A 19,408-nucleotide genomic window follows, 5' to 3' on the forward strand; every position below is an offset into this window, starting at 1 on the left:
GACGTCCTGGACTTGTCCACTCTGCAGGGGACCCACAAAATTACAGTAAGCGCTCAATAAATATGATTGATGATGATGATGATCCCTTGTGTTGTTTATTATGGCAGGCCTACAAGGTTGAGTTTACGAGGCAAGAGGATAGAGATTGTATCTTTCACCTCAGTTGTATTCTCCCCAGTGCTTAGAAGAGTGTCCAATAAATACCAATGACTGTAACTACCTTTTTCCTTAAAAAACCTTGTTTGAGGTCTAAGCCTGTGTGTGGCAAGCCTAATAATGCCAGGTTTCAGTATAGCATTAACAGTGCCTGAGCCACGGTGGAAAAACCTGCATTAAAGGAATAGCCCGCTAGAGTCTTTTTAGGAATCTAAGTTTTAGCACACACAGGTAATGGACAGAATGTTGTCATGAGCAAGAAATGTGTCTATTGTTGTACTCTACCAAGCGCTTAGTACAGTGCTCTGCACACAATAATGGTCAGTAACTATGATTGAAAGAATGAATAAAGCATGTCAGGTTTTGCCACTTCCTCGCTTCTGCTGCTACTGCAACAACCAGACTGTTCTTCCCCTGGTCTCCACACATCCGCCAAGCTAGCTCTCTTCCTCCCTTCAAATCCCTCCTGAGAGTTCACCTCCTCCAGGAGGCCTTCCCAGACTGAGGCCCCTTTTTCCTCTCCTCCTCCCCATCCCCCCCGCCCTACCTCCTTCCCCTCCACACAGCACTTGTATATATTTGTACAGATTTATTACTCTATTTGTTTTATTAATGATGTGTATATAGCTATAATTGTATTTGTTCTGACGGTTTTGACACCTGTCTACATGTTTTGTTTTGTTGCTTGTCTCCCCTTTCTAGACTGTGAGTCCGTTATTGGGTAGGGACCGTCTCTATATGTTGCGACTTGTACTTCCCAAGCGCTTAGTACAGTGCTGTGCACACAGTAAGCGCCCAATAAATGCAATTGAATGAATCAATGAATAAAGGGAAAAGGGGGTGGCACCTGAAGGGAAGCAGCAGCTGCCCAACACAAGTCAAGAGAAGCAGCGTGGCCTAATGGAGAGAGCCTGGGTGCCTGGGAGTCAGAAGGACCTGAGTTCCAATCCTGGCTCTGCCACTTGTCTATATGTGACCTTAAGCAAGTCACTTGACTTCTCTGTGCCTAAATTACCTCATCTGTAAAATGGGAATTAAGACTGAGCCCCCCTGTGAGACATGGACTGTGTCCAATCTAATTTATTTGTATCGACCCCACTACTTAGAACAGTGCCTGGCACACAGTAAGGGCTTTAAAAAAAAAGTTCCAGGGTCAGTCAGGAGGCTCAGCATCCAAAGTGATGTTTGCAACATCATTTGTCAACCCTTCTGTGCTGTTGGGTCCAAAAAAAAAAAATCACAAGTTCTTCTGTGCTAGTCAGTGTAGTTGTTACAAGAGTTTCAACTTGCCATCAATCTTAGCAGTACAGTACTACTTTAAAGATGTTGATGTATTCTAGATATTAATAGCCCAAAATTGCTAGATCCCAAACAGTTTGGGCTGGCATTCTTGCTGTAGCAATCTAGCTTCTTTCTAACCCTCAAAGCAACTTGGAGAAAGTGTGAAGAACACAGAGGTACAGAGCCAACTAACTGTAGATACAATCACAACAGGTTCCCATGCGTGGGCATAAAGGAATATTGGAAAACTTTATTGACTGACAATTATGACAATACAAAATGGACTTCATTACCAAATATTTTTCATCTGATTTTCAAGTTTAAAAATCTCTCTAAAAATATCAATCTTTAAGTGCCTACAATGAATAAAAGTGTGCTAGGTAAAGTGCTTCTCATTCTTTACTCCCACCAAAAAATTCCAAAGAATTCATACGCTAATATTGCACTACTCTGAGCTACTTCCTAAACCAGGGGCAATCATGAGGCATTGTCTCTTTGCCCTTTTTTATGCTCTTGAAACCAAAATTCTTAGAGCATTGGGTGATTTTCTTTTCCTTCATTTTTGTGACCTGCACTTAGAAAATTTCTCATCTTGTTGAAGCTATCATATTGACTTCCATCTCTTTCTGATGGCATAATGTGGATGGCCTTCTTTGTTCTACAGTCTCTTGCTGCCGTATTTTCCATAAAGAGAATTATGTAGCACAGTCAATGGTCAGTCTTGCCTTCATCATTGCTCTTTTCAGTTGTTCATAGGACACAAACATAACAATATTCCAGGATCCCAGCCGCAAGAAGGAAGGAACACATCTAGAAGATCACATAAAGTCACACGATCAGTTTATTCCTGATACTGAATAGTTGAGAATATTCAGACTTTAGTAATGGACTTAAGATATTAAGTATTGAGGAATTGGTTATATTTAAAATGACTACTTCGTAGTTTGGTGTCTGCTCTTGGAGACCTGCAAAGCTTTTCTCTGTGTGGATAAATGACTTCTGGCTTGTGTATTTGAGGTGGGGCTCTGGTGAGTGTGTATAAATAAATTTAGAGTTCAAGAGGCCAGGCTAGGTCTGATTTGTATTTTGCTGTAGTTCTCACAGTGTAAATTTTCTTTATACAAAGTTTTATCTTGGAGATGAGGGTTAAGGAGGAAAGGTTTTGTTTATAACTTCTGTAATGAATGTATGCTCTAATGACTAATCCATTAGGAGATAAATGATTGCATCACAGGAAAGGGAAGTTTTCCCCAAGAAGGTCAAAAACATCAGATGTTTAGTTAACCGTTGAATTTGAAAGGAGAGACTGAAAACAAAACAATTTCCCTTTCCTTAAGGACTTTGGGCTTTAACCTAAGCACCAACGGAGTAAAAGCTATCTAAATTGCAAGTCTTTACAAATGAGCAAAAGGCACGTTAAAAGCCACTTTTCCGATTCAAAAAAATCTGGCTCATAGTCTTTAGGCTTAGCTTCAGGGACCTTGTCTAAGCCCTTCCTGTGTATTCTTTCCCAGTGCTTAGTACAGTGCTCTGCACAACATATGTGCTTAATAAATACAGTTACTACTGTTCTAGAAGACCTCTGATCTTCTGAAAACTGTGTGAATTTTTCTGAATTATGCAACCACTCACTCTATCGAGTTCATCTGTATAATGAAAGAGTAAAGCTAAAGTGTATATAAAAGGATAGGCTCTCACGCAGAAGACAATTTAGTAAAAACAGTCAATCAGTAGTATTGAGTGTTTCCTGTGTGCAGAGCACTACATTTTCAAAATTAGTTGTAACTAGGCTTTTCCAATTTTCTAACTCAAATATATTCAAATCGGTAGGCATTTGAGTATTTTACCCATGGCTTTTCAGCAGATTGGGAATTATTAAAATAAACTATACAAATAAAAGTGCTTTGCACATAGTAAGCGCTTAATAAATGCCATCATTATTATTATAGTATCGTCCTTGTAGTTTTCGTTTTCCTGTAGCTTTGTTTTCCTCAGGCATACTGCTAACTTTGGCTCGATTTGGGGATACAGTTTTTCAGATACTTCTGACACTGATTATGGACCATCTATTAGGTCCTCGTAGGAGCAGAAAGTCATGGGTTCTAATCCTGACAGCCACTCATCTATTGTGTGGCCTTGGGCAAGCCACTTTACTTATCTGTGCCTCGGTTACCTCATCTCTAAAATGGGGATGAAGACCGTGAGCCCTGTGCAGGTCAGGAACTGCGTCCAACCTGATTTGCTTGTACCTAGCGTATGGTAATCACTTAACAAATACCGAAATTATTATTTGTAGGCATGTCCCTAACTTCTAAACGCATTTATCCAGCGTTGACTCCCTGAGTATATTTGAGCTTCAAGCCAGAATCACTATCCTAACTACCAACTGAATTGAGAGTCCTTGATTCACATCAAAATTAAACATTACTGAGTAGACAAGAATATTGAATATGGCATCCTTTGATTAGTACAGGTCGTTTTCCTGTTATTAAGGTGCTGAATCTATAAGTTCAGTCACTGCTGAAGAATAGAGAAGCAGCGTGGCTCAGTGGAAAGAGCACAGGCTTTGGAGTCAGAGGTCATGGGTTCAAATCCCGGCTCCGTGAATTGTCAGCTGCGTGACTTTGGACAAGTCACTTCACTTCTCTGTGCCTCAGCTACCTCACCTGTAAAATGGGGGTGAAGACTGTGAGCCCCCCGTGGGAGAACCTGATTATCTTGTATCCTCCCCAGAGCTTAGAACAGTGCTTTGCACATAGTAAGCACTTAATAAATGCCAGTATTATTATTATTATTGGTATGTCATATTAACACTGAAATGGGTTCTGTGACCTGGGTGTGTTTTTAAATGTGTGAAAAATAAAGATCAGAAAACTTAAGAAATGCGACTTCCAAATGGTGCTGAAACTTTCCCATTGCTACCCTATCCCCTGGGGATCAGTGATGAGTTATATCGAGCTGTTCTTCAGTGCAAGGATGATGCTGCTGCCTGTGAGACTGCACCCATGGATGTAACACTGAGAATCCCTTGTACGCTGTGTCTAGGAAAATCACGATGCTCTTTTTCTGGCCTCTTGCCATGTGAGGTGACCATTACTCAGGGATCAGCGGTCAAGAGGAAAATGATACAGCCTACTAGAGAAGTAGCATGGCCTATTGGCAAGAGCACCGGCTTGAGAGAGGTTGTAGGGTTCTTATCCTGCCTCCACCACTTGTGTGCTGTGTGACCTTGGGCAAGTCACTTAACTGCTCTGTGCATCAGCTACCTCATCTGCAAAATGGGGATTATTAATAATAATAATTATGGTTTTTGTTAAGCGCTTACTATGTGCCAAGCACTTTTCTAAGTGCTGGGGCAGATACAAGGTAATCAGGTTGTCCCACGTGGGGCTCACAGTCTTAATCCCCATTTTGCAGATGAAGACTACAGACTGAGACTATGAGTCCCAAGTGGGACAGGGACTGTGTCCAACATGATTATCTTGTATCTACCCCCGCACTTAGGACAGTGTTTGGCACATAGTCTTTGCTTAACAAAGACCACAATTATTATTACTGCCAGCACATCACTGGCCTGAACGGTTTTTGCAGAAGTGATGATAGTTTGCATCGATCCTCTCTTTCAGCCAATCCCCCTGTGCCTAGCACCCCCCATTACAAGACAACTGGTGGTAAGGAGAAAGGGTTCAGTCTGTGGGCACAGAACAGAATACCACTGAAATCTCAACAGCAGCCAGTACTCCTGAGCCTATTACTCTATCTTGTACGTATTTATTCTATTTATTTTATTTTGTTAATTTGTTTTGTTCTCTATCTCCCCCTTCTAGACTGTGAGCCCACTGTTGGGTAGGGACCGTCTCTATATGTTGCCAACTTGTACTTCCCAAGTGCTTAGTACAGTGCTCTGCACACAGTAAGTGCTCAATAAATACGATTGATTGATTGATTCAGCCACTAGGTAAGTCATTGTTCAGTATACTAGAGTATCTTAGAAAACGTTAAGGAGTCTTTCCCACGTTATTTGTAAAAACCAGGGGACAAGCAAAAATGAAAAGCAAAGTGCAGAACAGCAGCAGCAAGAAAAAATAGATTTGTCCATTACACAACTGCAGGCTAGAGCTGAAAAATAGCAGGAGCGCCAGAGTGGGGCATACGCAATAAAGAGTAGAGGTTTCAGGAAATAGTGCAGGGTTACCAGTTTCTACCTTTGGGAAGATCTGGGAGGGCTTTTTCTAGCACTAATTTTGGTATTTGTTAAGCAATTACAATTTGCCAGGCACTGTATTAAGCACTTACCTCTCTGAGGTAAGATCCATTCTGCAGCCATTGCCATGAGTCAGCCCACTGGACTGTAAGCTCGTTGTGGGCAGGGAATGTGCTAATTCTGTTGTACTCTCCCAAGCGCTTAGTACAGTGTTCTGCATGTAGTAAGAGCTCAGTAAATACCGTTGATTGATTGATCCCTCACCAAGCCAAACAGCCTCATCCAGTGTTATGATACTGACTCATGTGTCCAAGAGACCCCAACCTTTCTAGGTAATAACTCTTCTCATTGTTAACCATGGTGCCCCAATCAGAAGGGGTGCAATTTAGAAGTGGCACTTGTAAAGAGTGAAGGACTAGGACAGAGAAAGTTTAAAAACCTAAAAAAAAAAATGAAACCCACACTCTGCATCATTCCAGCCAATTGCTAGAAGTAAAAGCTGTTCTCTCTCCTACTCAGACTGTGAGTCCCATGTGAGACAGGGATTATGTCTGAGCCGATTATTTTATTTTGATCCAGTGTTTGGCATATAGTGAGTGCTTAACAAATACCATAATTATCATTACCATTATTGTTATCACATGTAGCTGGGAACGTGGCTTGCTTGGATTTCCATATTAATAATAATAATAATAATAAATATGGAACCCTACTTCTCCAGAAGCCCACTATTGTGGCTCAAGCCCTTTTATGTGGAAGAGCACATAAAAATGAAAAATGACACATCCTTCTTACTGGCTTCTTGTTGCCTGGGCTCAGTTTGTACACTACTGTTGAATGAGACTCTAACTACTCATGAACAAAGTATTGACATTCATTCACTCCATTCGTATTTATTGAGCGCTTACTGTGTGCAGAGCAGTTAGAAGGGGACCAGTAATGGAAGCTGCAATAGTAGATAGTAAAAGAGAGGGAAAGAAAAATTGCTGGGCACATAGTATGTGTTTAACAAATACCATAAAAAAATAAATTAAAACATGCAACTACATATCCTCTGAAAGCCCCCCTCTCCTAGGTAATGACAGTGATAATAGGTAGAGATCAAAGAATAAACATGAATTCAGACTCAGGAACGGTCAGTCAATCCTATTTATTGAGTGCTTACTGTGTACAAAGCATTGTACTAAGCGCTTGGAAGTGTCACGTTCCCTGGGGTAAACCACCTCCACTTTCCATTTATCTGTTTTTAGTGACTGCTTCTAGAGGAAGAGAGAGAATCCCTCAATCCCTCGCGATCAACTGAGAGGACTACATACCACCACTTTACTAAGAATTATTTTATAGCTATCTGTATTGTCGGCGCTGCAGGTTTTCGGGTCCAAGCTTTACTTTTTTGGAATTGGAAAAGCACACGTGAAAACATTCCACTACCCCAGATGGTCTGAACACCCTGCAACGGTAAACACAGAGAACAACTCCTACCCTTTGTAAAATGCTGTTGGTCCTTCTCTAGTGAGCATGGTCCATGCACAATTCAAGGCGCTTAGGTATTGTCCTGGTGGTGAGTTCATATACCTGGTCTTCACTACATCCACCGGAGAGGCTACAACTGTAGTGCAAAATCCAGCCCCAAAAGCAGACAAAAAGTGGCAGGGCAGGTTATCTAAAAACAATCAATGCCACAGGTCAGTAAGTAAAACAGGGATTCTTACTCTAGCACCAGAACACTGTACTAGGTATTTAGTGAACGAACAAAAGAAGAAATTGCTCTTGCTTTACAGTGGCTTCTAATCTAGCCCGGAGTTTTCCCATTTCCGTTTTAATTTTTAAAGCCCAGTTATTAGTAAGGCTATCTAATATCACTTTGGCTCAATTCTATTTTGCTACATGTCTGAAAGTGATCCGCTTATTCTTCTGAGGACAATAAAATGAGCAATGCTTATGTATATTGAGATGTTTAACCTCACAAAGCCCTGCCAATTGTGAGAATTTGGGATTTATAAGGCGGGCAAAATTACCACTGGAAACACCTATTATTTATTTTTGTTTAATAAAATAGGAAGTTACCTGTAAGTAGGTTGTGTTTCAAAATAGTCTCCTTTATTACGTCGTATGTTACTAGCTCTGTGCAATTAACAATAGCATTTCTTGTTACATTGGGTAAAGTCCCTGAAGAAAGAATAAAAAGAGACCACGTTCACTTTGTAGGGGTTGGTACCAAAGTTAACTGAAATTATTTTGTTTTGGTAATGTAAATGTTGGTTAATTCCAGCACGGCATAGTGGCTGCCACATAATAAGAGCCCAACAAATACCATAATTACTTGGGAAATAGTTACCTTTCCAAAGACCTCTCACCCCCTCTTCGGCAGCTATGGATTTGTAGGCCTGTAAAGTACCGCTGTACCGGGGTTTGGCTCCGTGCAGATTGCTTTGGGCTTGAAATCTGACTTTCACAACATCAGTGGGCTGGGCTATCACCACTGCCATCCCTCCCGTGGTACAGCCAGCCAGGATCCTGCTTCCTATCCCAGCCGCTGTTCAGAAAGAAAACGCTCCTCTTTAAAATGAAATCGTTCCAAGATTCAGAAAGTGTTTCACCGTGCATAGAAATGAGGATTACTCCAATTCAAGGGGTTAATACTACAATACCCTAATCTATTCTGCATTTCTGACCTTTTTGAGGCAGTTAATGCCATATTCGTTAAGCAGCAGAGACCATTGCTCAAATTCCCAAAAGCACAGCAGGAAAAAAGATGGGGGGTGCGGGGAGAGAGGGGGAAAGAGAGAGAGAGTTTAAATATAATTTTCTAAAATTCCAAAGTTTCCCATTTTTATATCTCCCAAATCAGCAGCTGCTTATTTTTCTTACATTTTCTTGTATTTTTCTTATAGGGAGAGGAAGGTCACTTTCTGCAACAGCTGAAACCAACCTATTCAGACTGTCTCATTCTTTAACTCCTGACACCAACCTCTGCCTCACACTTTCCCTTCTGTCTGGAATTCCCTCCCCTTTCACATCTGGCAGACCACTGCTCTCTTCTATTTTCAGAGCCCTTCTGAAATCACATCTCCTCCAAGAAGCCTTCCTTCATTAATCCCTCATCTGCCCACCTGATTTCTCTCCCAACAACCATAGTTTGGCACTTCCTGGTCATCTAAGCTCTTAGCTCATCCTCTCCTCCTCCCCCTGTAACACTTTTGAACATATTTCTGTGTTCTCTCTTCATCCAGCACACTAGCAGGTAAACTTTTCTGGTGAAAACCCTGAGTTGCTGACACCCAGCTGATCCAACTGGGCTTGTGCCTAGTCAATCAATCAGTCAGTGGTGATCAATCAATCAATCAATCAGTGGTGTTTGAATGCTTTCTGTTTGCAGAGCACTTAAAGTGTTTGGGAAAGTATAGTACTGTAGAGTTAATAGACAAGATCCCTGCCCTTAAATCAATCTTTCTCTGTCATCTATCGATTGAAACGTGTTTCAAATTTTTATGTTATTTTTCAAAGAATTTTTTAAAAACAGCCTGGGAAATAGTTTTGCCTGGCGATTAAGGGCAGTAATGATTCATGTCAGACGACTAGGAAAGAATATTCTTTCCATTCATTTCACTACCAGAGGGTACTTTTATGACAGACAGTACGGGCTTATCCTTAATACAAGTTTTTTTAAATAGATACATGAAATACTCGTGATAAGTGGCTCTGATGAGGTTGTTCCATTCATGTGCCCATAGCTGTGGCTTATGTTCATGGCCCAGCAGTGGGAAGCAGTGTGGCCTAGTGAATAAAGCATGAGCCCAGGAGCCACAGGACCTGGGTTCTAATCCTAGCTCTGCCACTTTCCTATTGTGTGATTGTAAGCAAGTCACTTAACTTCTCTGTGCCTCAATTTCCTCCTCTGCAAAATGGGGATTCCAATACATGATTTTCCCTCCTACTTATACTGTGAGCACCGTGAAATCAATCAATCGTATAATCATACAATCAATCAATTGTATTTATTGAGAGCTTATTAGAACAGTGCTTGACCCATAGTAAGCGCCTAACAAATACCAGAAAAACAAAACAAGAAACGAGCCAGCTTACTTTCTTTCCCATTGGCGTACAACTGTTTGACAGTGTCGTATAGACCGATCCTAATGGAGGCAAAGCTCATTTGCCTCTGCAGCCCAGCTATCAATCCACTGTAGAGACTCCGTGGCCCTTCTGTCTTCACCAGCGTGACAATGGTGCCCAGGACTCCTTTGTACTTGATCGCACTGGGTACCTGAGCTTCACCTTGAATCTAAAAAAACAAAAAATTGGACATCCAGCCAACCCGATTTGCTTTTTTCCACCCCAGCACTTAGTACAGTTCCTGGCACGTAGTAAGCACTCAACAAATACCACTAATAAAAAGGCTTTAGTCAGTGTCATTTAACACACACAAGCCAGGAGCTTGGCTGTGCCCCCATCCTGAGAATTGCATAATAACAATCGTGATAATTGCAATATTTCTGTTAATATCACTGTTAAGTGCCTACTACGTGCCCAACACTATTAAGCACTGGCTACGTGTTTAATACCCTCTGGAGCCCCCTGGCCCAGCAGGGTCTGGGATGTAATTTCTCCTCTCCTTCCTTTATCTTCCCCAACCGCCCATTCACCCCCTTACCCATTTAAATGCTCAAAACCCTTTTGCACGCTCGTTCGTTCATTCAGTGGCATTTATTGAACGCTTCCTAAGTGCAGAGCATTCGACTAAGCGCTTGGGAGAGTACGGCAGTAAATAGACACATTCCTCGCCCGCAACGAGCTAACAGTGTACCCTCTCAAAGCCCTTATGCACGTCCATTCCTTCATTGTCGCATTTATTGAACGCTTCCTAAGTGCAGAGCACTCAACTAAGCGCTTGGGAGAGTACAGCAGTAGACACACTCCCTGCCCACAGTGAGCTTACAGTCTACACTTCCAAAGCCCTTATGCATGTTCATTCATTCATTCACATTTATTGAACGCTTATTGGGTGCAGAGCACTGTATTAATAATAATAATAATAGTATTTAAGTGCTTACTATGTGTCAGGCACCGTACTAAGCGCTGGGGTGGATACAAGCAAATCAGGGTGGATATAGTCCATGTTCCATACATTCAGTGTGTTAGGAGGATGGAGAAGAGGCATTGAATCCCCATTTCACAGGTATCGAACCAGGCCAACAGAAGTTAAGTGACTTACCCAAGGTCACACAGCAGGAAGGTGACAGAGTAGGGATTACATTCCAGGTCCTCCGACTCCTAGGGCTTTGCTCTTTCCACTAGGCCACCCTGCTTCTTGTTTGCTGCATTAAACTGAGCTTAGGACAGAGCAAGGCCTAGAGGAAAGAAATTGGGCCTGGGACTCGGAGGACCAGAGTTCTAATTCAGGCTCTGCCATTTGCCTTTTGTGTGACCATGGATAAGTCATGACTTATCTGGGCCTCAGTTTCCTCATCTGCAAAACGGGAGTTCTATACCTGTTCTCTCTCCCTCTTAGACTATAATAATAACAATGATGACATGTATTAAGCGCTTACTATGTGCAAAGCACTGTTCTAAGCGCTGGGCACTGTGTAGCACAGGGACTGATCTGATTGCATTATATCTTGTTTGGCTGATTTGAAACACTGAACAAATGCCGTTATTATTATTAGCATTATTTATTGGTCTTATCCAACCTCAAGTGGTTTCTGAGTTTCTCATCTTCTGTTTCATTCATTCATTCAATCATATTTATTGAGCACTTATCATGTGCAGAGCACTGTACTAAGCGCTTGGGAAGTACAAGTTGGCAGCATATAGAGACGGTCCCTACCCAACAGCGGGCTCACAGTCTAGAAGGGGGAGACAGACGACAAAACAAAACATATTAACAAAATAAAATAAATAGAATAAATACTTACAAGTAAAATAAATAGAGTAATAAATATGTACAAGCATGTATACGTATATGCAGGTGCTGTGGGGAGGGGAAGGAGGTAAGGCGGGGGTTGGGGAGGGGGAGGAGAGGGAGAGGAAGGAGGGGGCTCAGTCTGGGAAGGCCTCCTGTAGGAGGAGGCCTCCTCCAATCAATCAATCAATCATATTTATTGAGTGCTTACTGTGTGCAGAGCACTGTACTAAGCGCTTGGGAAGTACAAGTTGGCAACATATAGAGGCAGTCCCTACCCAACAGTGGGCTCACAGTCTAGAAACCACCCTGAATTTCTACTGAATGCTGTGGAAAGCCCCCAAAGGGTGAAGAGGGTTGGACGAGAGTGAGTGAGTGAGTGTTAACTCCTGACTGGATGCATCTCAAAGGCAGAGACAATGGTGACCAGTACATGGTTGTGTACCCCTGGGGGCACTCAGTAAGTGTGGTGGTTGTCAGGGTGGGCGATGATGCTGCCATGAAACAGCAGTGCCTAGTGGATACAGCCCAGTCCTGTGAGTCAGAAGGACTTGAGTTCTAATCCCAAATCTGCCACTTCTGTGCTGTCACTTTGGGCGAGTCACTTAACTTCTCTGTGCCTCAGTTACCTCTCCCATAAACTGGGGATTAAGACTGTGGGCACCATGTGGAACCGGTGCTGTGGACAATCCAACTTGCTTGTTTCCACCCCAGAGTTTAGTATAGTTCCTGGCACATAATAACCACTTAACAAATACCACATTTATCCTCTAGACCGTAAACTCATTGTCGGCAGGGACTGTGTTTACCAATTCTGTTACAGTGCTCTGCACACAATAAGTGCTTAATGAATATGATTGATTGATGACTGTTGAGAAAGGGCCTCCCTTATGCCACATACTCCCTCCCACTTCACATTCGGCAGAACGCTCCCCATTTTCAAAGCCCTTCAAAATCACAACTTTCCGCAAGGCCCTCCATCGCTTAGTAGAGTGCCCGGCACATACTAAGCGCTTAACAAATACCATAACAGGAGGCCTTTGTTGAGTAACAATCACTCATCGCCTCACTCATCCCCACAACAACTGTCTGGTCGTAAACTCCTTGAAAGTAGGGGTCATGTCTACTAATTGTATAAATACTCTCCCAAGTGCTCAGAGTAAGTACACAGAGTAAGTGCACAGAGTAAGTACTCCATGCCCATAACTGATTGAATCAGTTTATTTTATTTTGTTAGTATGTTTGGTTTTGTTCTCTGTCTCCCCCTTTTAGACTGTGAGCCCACTGTTGGGTAGGGACTGTCTCTATATGTTGCCAATTTGTACTTCCCAAGCGCTTAGTACAGTGCTCTGCACATAGTAAGTGCTCAATAAATACGATTGATGATGATGATGATGATGATAGACAGGATGCCTGCCCTCAGGCGGCTTAGAATCTATTGAAGTAGAAACTAAAATTAATTACAGCTAGTATTAAATATTAAGTACTCTGAGTTGGTTGCGGGAAGGAAATGTGTCTACCGTTGTATTGTCCTTCTAATCCCGGCTCCACCACTTGTCTGCTGTGTGACCTTGGGTAAGTCAATTTACTTCTCCGTGCCTCAGTTACCTCATCTGGAAAATGGGGATCGAGACTGTGAGCCTCATAAATACGACTGAATGACTGAAGCACTGTTAATTTATTCTCCCCCTTTTTGACTGTGAGCCCACTGTTGGGTAGGGACTGTCTCTATATGTTGCCAATTTGTACTTCCCAAGCGCTTAGTACAGTGCTCTGCACATAGTAAGTGCTCAATAAATACAATTGATGATGATGATGTGGGACAAGGACTGTGTCCAACCCGATTTGCTTGTGTGCACCCCAGCGCTTAGTACAGTGCCTGACACATAGTAAGCACTTAACAAATACTATTATTTATTTATACAGTGCTCTGCACCCAATAAGCATTCAATAAATCAATCAATCAATCAGTCGTATTTATTGAGCGCTTACTTGTGCAGAGCACTGTACTAAGCGCTTGGGAAGTACAAGTTGGCAACATATAGAGACGGTCCCTACCCAACAGTGGGCTTGAAGTCAATAAATGTGAATGAATGAATGAACGTGCATAAGGGCTTTGGGAGTGTAGACCGTTAGCTCGCTGTGGGCAGGGAGTATTTACTGCTGTACTCTCCTAAGCGCTTAGTCGAGTGCTCTGCACTCAATAAATGCGACAATGAATGAATGGACGTGCATAAGGGCTTTGAGAGGGTACACTGTTAGCTCGTTGCGGGCAAGAAATGTGTCTATTTACTGCCGTCCTCTCCCAACCGCTTAGTCGAATGCTCTGCACTTAGGAGGCGTTCAATAAATGCCACTGAATGAACGAACGAGCGTGCAAAAGGGTTTTGAGCATTTAAATGGGTAAGGGGGGGGAATGGGCGGTGGGGGAAGATAAAGGAGGGAGAGGAGAAATTAGGTCCCAGACCCCGCTGGGCCAGGGGGCTCCAGAGCTTAGAACAGTGCATGGCATGTAGTCAGCGCTTAACAGTGTTGGGCACATAGTAAGCACTTAACAGTGCTTGGCACATAGTCGGCACTTAACACTGCTGGGCACATAGCGCTTAACACTGCTGGGCACATAGTCAGCGCTTAACACTGCTGGACACATAGCACTCAACAGTGCTGGGTACATAGTAAGTACTTAACAGTGCTGGGCACATAGTAAGCACTTAACAGTGTTGGGCACATAGTAAACAGTGCTGGGCACATACTAAGGGCTTAACAATGCTGGGCACATAATAAGTGCTTAACGGTGCTGGGCACATACTAAGTGCTTAACAATGCTGGGCACATAGTAAGTGCTTAACAGTGCTGGGCACATAGTAAGTGCTTAACAGTGCTGGGCACATAGTAAGTGCTTAACAGTGCTGGACACATAATCAGCGCTTAACACTGCTGGGCACGTAGTCAGCACTTAGTGCTGGGCACATAGTAAGTGCTTAACAGTGCTGGGCACATAGTAAGCGCTTAACAGTGTTAGGCACGTAGTAAGCGCTTAACAGTGCTGGGCACATGCTAAGTGCTTAACAATGCTGGGCACAAAGTAAGCACTTAACAGTGCTGGGCACATACTAAGTGCTTAACAATGCTGGGCACATAGCAAGTGCTTAACAGTGCTGGGCACATAATAATAATAACAATAATTGGCATTTGTTAAGCGCTTACTATGTGCAAAGCACTGTTCTAAGCACTGGAGAGGATACAGGGTGATCAGGTTGTCCCATGTGGGGCTCACAGTCTTAATCCCCATTTTACAGATGAGGTAACTGAGGCCCAGAGAAGCGAAGTGACTTGCCCAAGATCACACAGCAGACATGTGGCGGAGTCGGGATTCGAACCCATGACCTCTGACTCCAAAGCCCGGGCTCTTTCCACTGAGCCACGCTGCTTCTGCTTCACATAGTAAGCGCTTAGTGCTGGGCACATAGTGCTTAACAGTGCTTCAGTCATTCAGTCGTATTTATTGAGCGCTTACTGTGTGCAGAGCACTGTACTAAGCACTTGGGAAGTACAAGTTGGCAACATATAGAGAAGGTCTCTACCCAACAGCGGGCTCACAGTCTAGAAGGGGGAGACAGAGAACAAAACAAAACATATTAACAAAATAAAAGAAATAGAATAAATATGTACAAGTAAAATAAATAGAGTAATAAATATGTACAAGCATCTATACAGGTGCTGTGGGGAGGAGAAGGAGGTAAGACGGGGGGGATGGGGAGGAGGGGAAGAGGAAGGAGGGGGCTCAGTCTGGGAAGGCCTCCTGGAGGAGGTGTGCTCTCAGTAGGGCTTGGAAGGGAGGAAGAGAGCTAGCTTGGCAGATGTGCGGAGGGAGGGTATTCACATAGTAAGTGCTTAGTGCTGGGCACATAGTAATAATAATAATAATAATAATGATGGCATTTATTAAGCACTTACTATGTGCAAAGCACTGTTCTAAGCGCTGGGGAGGTTACAAGGTGATCAGGTGTCCCACGTGGGGCTCACAGTCTTAATCCCCATTTTCCAGATGAGGTAACTGAGGCCCAGAGAAGTTAAGTAACTTGCCCAAAGTCACCCAGCTGACAATGGGTGGAGCTGGGGTTTGAACCCATGACCTCCGACTCCAAAGCCCGGGCTCTTTTCCACTGAGCCACGCTGCTTCTCTGCTAAGTAAGCGCTTAACAGTGCTGGGCACATACTAAGTGCTTAATAATGCTGGGCACATAGTGAGTGCTTAACACTACTGGGCACATAGTAAGCGCTTAACAGTGCTGGGCACCTACTGAGTGCTTAACAATGCTGGGCACACAGTGAGTGCTTAACACTACTGGGCACATAGTAAGCACTTAGTGCTGGGCACATAGTAAGCGCTTAACAGTGCTTGGCACATAGTAAGTGCTTAACAGTGCTGGGCACATAGCGCTTAGAGCTGGGCACATAGTGCTTAACAGCGCTGGGCACATAGTAAGTGCTTAACAGTGCTGGGCACATACTAAGTGCTTAACAATGCTGGGCACACAGTGAGTGCTTAACACTACTGGGCACATAGTAAGCACTTAGTGCTGGGCACATAGTAAGCGCTTAACAGTGCTTGGCACATAGTAAGTGCTTAACAGTGCTGGGCACATAGCGCTTAGAGCTGGGCACATAGTGCTTAACAGCACTGGGCACATAGTAAGCGCTTAACAGTGCTGGGCACATACTAAGTGCTTAATAATGCTGGGCACATAGTGAGTGCTTAACACTACTGGGCACATAGTAAGCGCTTAACAGTGCTGGGCACCTACTGAGTGCTTAACAATGCTGGGCACACAGTGAGTGCTTAACACTACTGGGCACGTAGTAATCACTTAGTGCTGGGCACATAGTAAGCGCTTAACAGTGCTTGGCACACAGTAAGTGCTTAACAGTACTGGGCATATAGCGCTTAGTGCTGGGCACATAGCGTTTTAACAGTGCTGGGCACATAGTAAGCACTTAGTGCTGGACACATAGTAAGCGCTTAACAGTGCTGGGCACATACTAAGTGCTTAACAGTGCTGGACACATTGTAAGTGCTTAACAGTGCTGGGCACATAGTAAGCGCTTAACAGTGCTTGGCACACAGTAAGTGCTTAACAGTGCTGGGCACATAGCGCTTAGTGCTGGGCACATAGCGTTTTAACAGTGCTGGGCACATAGTAAGCACTTAGTGCTGGACACATAGTAAGCGCTTAACAGTGCTGGGCACATACTAAGTGCTTAACAGTGCTGGGCACATTGTAAGTGCTTAACAGTGCTGGGCACATAGTAAGCGCTTAACAGTGCTTGGCACATAGTAAGTGCTTAACAGTGCTGGGCACATAGCGCTTAGTGCTGGGCACATAGCGTTTTAACAGTGCTGGGCACATAGTAAGCGCTTAGTGCTGGACATATAGTAAGCGCTTAACAGTGCTGGGCACATAGTAAGCGCTTAGTACTGGGCACATAGCGCTTAACAGTGCTGGCCACATAGCACTTAGTGCTGGGCACATAGTAAGCGCTTAACAGTGCTAGGCACATAGCGCTTAACAGTGCTGGGTACATTCTAAGTGCTTAACAATGCTGGGCACATAGTAAGTGTTTAATAGTGCTGGGCACATAGTAAGTGCTTAACAGTGCTGGGCACATAGTAAGCGCTTAGTGCTGGGCACATAGTAAGCGCTTAACAGTGCTGGGTACATAGCACTTAACAGTGCTGGACACATAGTAAGCGCTTAACAGTGCTGGGCACATAGCGCTTAACAATGCTGGGCACATAGTAAGCGCTTAGCAGTGCTGGGCACATAGTAAGCACTTAAGAGTGCTGGGCACCTATATGGCACTTAGTGCTGGGCACATACTAGGTGCTTAATGCTGGGCACATAGTAAGTGCTTAACAGTGCTGGGCACACAGTAAGCGCTTAGTGCTGGGCACATAGTGCTTAACAGTGCTGGGCACATAGGAAGCGCTTAACACTGCTGGGCACATAGCGCGTAACAGTGCTGGGCACACAGTAAGCGCTTAGTGCTGGACACATAGCGCTTAACAGTGCTGGGCACATACTAAGTGCTTAATGCCGGGCACATAGTAAGTGCTTAACAGTGCTGGGCACATAGTAAGCGCTTAACAAAGATGATAACTCTTAATTCTGATGAACTCCCATCGTCATCGGCCCTCGCGGGTGGTACCTGCAGCCGGACTTTGGCGGTGTCCAGCGGGAAGGTGAGCAGATCGGCGATGCAGGCGGCCGCCCCGGCTCCAAGGAACCTGACCCCGGGGGTGGGGGTGGGGGTGGGGGGCGGCGGCCCCCCCATGGGCCCGGGGGGGCGACCCCTGACCTCTGACCCCTGACCCCCGGCCGGCTCCTGGGGCTCAGAGGGGCAGCGGTTCTCCGGGGTCAAGGGTCAGGCCCAGAGCCTCTCCAAGGGGACGCGCCTCCTGTGGTGTGACCCAGGCCAGGCTCCTTATCTAGGCGGGGCGGGGCGCAGGGAGGGCTGCCCGGAGGAGGCGGCCTCTCCCCAGCCATCGCCCCACCCCGCTCTCGCCCATCCCCCTGGCCTACGTCCTACCCCTGGCCTGGAATAATAATCAGAATAATAATGATATTTGTTAAGCGCTTACTATGTGCAAAGCACTGTTCTAAGCGCTGGGGAGGTTACAATCAATCAATCGTATTTATCGAGCGCTTACTGTGTACAGAGCACTGTACTAAGCGCTAGCTGGCAACATATAGAGACGGTCCCTACCCAACAGTGGGCTCACAGGGGTTCAAATCCCGACCCCGCCACATGTCTGCTGTGTGACCTCGGGCAAGTCACTTAACTTCTCTGAGCCTCAGTTACCTCATCTGGAAAATGGGGATTAAGACTGTGAACCCCACATGGGACAACCTGATCACTTTGTATCCCCCCCCCAGCGCTTAGAACAGTGCTTTGCACATAGTAAGCGCTTAACAAATGCTAACATTATCATTATTATTATTATTAGAAGGGTGTGATCAGGTTGTCCCACGGGGGGGCTCACAGTCTTCATCCCCATTTTACAGATGAGGTCACTGAGGCCCAGAGAAGTGAAGTGACTTGCCCAAAGTCACACAGCTGACTGTTGGCAGAGCGGGGATTTGAACCCATGACCTCTGACTCCAAAGCCCGGGCTCTTTCCACTGAGCCACGCTGCTTCTCCTAATGCCCTCCCTCCGCACATCCGCCAAGCTAGCTCTTTTCCTCCCTTCAAAGCCCTACTGAGAGCTCACCTCCTCCAGGAGGCCTTCCCAGACTGAGCAACCTTTTCCCTCTCCTTCTCCTGCCCATCCCCTCCCGCCCTACCTCCTTCCCCTCCCCACAGCACTTGTATACATATTTGTATGTGTTGTCGACTTGTCTTCCCAAGCGCTTAGTACAGTGCTCTGCACACAGTAGAGCACTGTACTATTTATTTATTTTGTTTATTACTATTTATTTATTTTCCCTCCTGCTCCCTGGTCCCCCTCGTCCCCCTCTCCATCCCCCTCATCTTACCTCCTTCCCTTCCCCACAGCACCTGTATATATGTATATATGTTTGTACATATTTCTTACTCCATTTATTTTACTTGTACATATCTATTCTATTTATTTTATTTTGTTAGCATGTTTGGTTTTGTTCTCTGTCTCCCCCTTTTAGACTGTGAGCCCACTGTTGGGTAGGGGCTGTCTCTATATGTTGCCAACTTGTGCTTCCCAAGCGCTTAGTACTGTGCTCTGCACACAGTAAGCACTCAATAAATATGATTGATTGATTGATTGGTCCCTGGGCACCCCTCCCTGCAGGGACCCAGTGGGGACACTTTAGGTGATCTCAAA

General features: G+C 44.5%; 1 protein-coding gene across 1 annotated transcript; it reads right to left on the reverse strand.

Moving 5' to 3' along the window:
* Positions 1-1,847: 1,847 nt before the first annotated feature.
* UCP1 (uncoupling protein 1) lies at positions 1,848-17,882 on the reverse strand. Its single transcript, XM_038755245.1, has 6 exons — positions 17,757-17,882; positions 9,728-9,926; positions 7,980-8,177; positions 7,709-7,810; positions 7,124-7,304; positions 1,848-2,247 (listed from the first exon to the last, which is right to left on the reverse strand). Exons 1-6 carry the CDS (start codon positions 17,880-17,882, stop codon positions 2,133-2,135), a joined length of 921 nt encoding a protein of 306 aa, XP_038611173.1. The 3' UTR covers positions 1,848-2,132.
* Positions 17,883-19,408: the final 1,526 nt, after the last annotated feature.

Source organism: Tachyglossus aculeatus, chromosome 12 (genome assembly GCF_015852505.1).
Source record: "Tachyglossus aculeatus isolate mTacAcu1 chromosome 12, mTacAcu1.pri, whole genome shotgun sequence".
In the NCBI taxonomy this organism is placed as follows: Eukaryota; Metazoa; Chordata; class Mammalia; order Monotremata; family Tachyglossidae; genus Tachyglossus; species Tachyglossus aculeatus.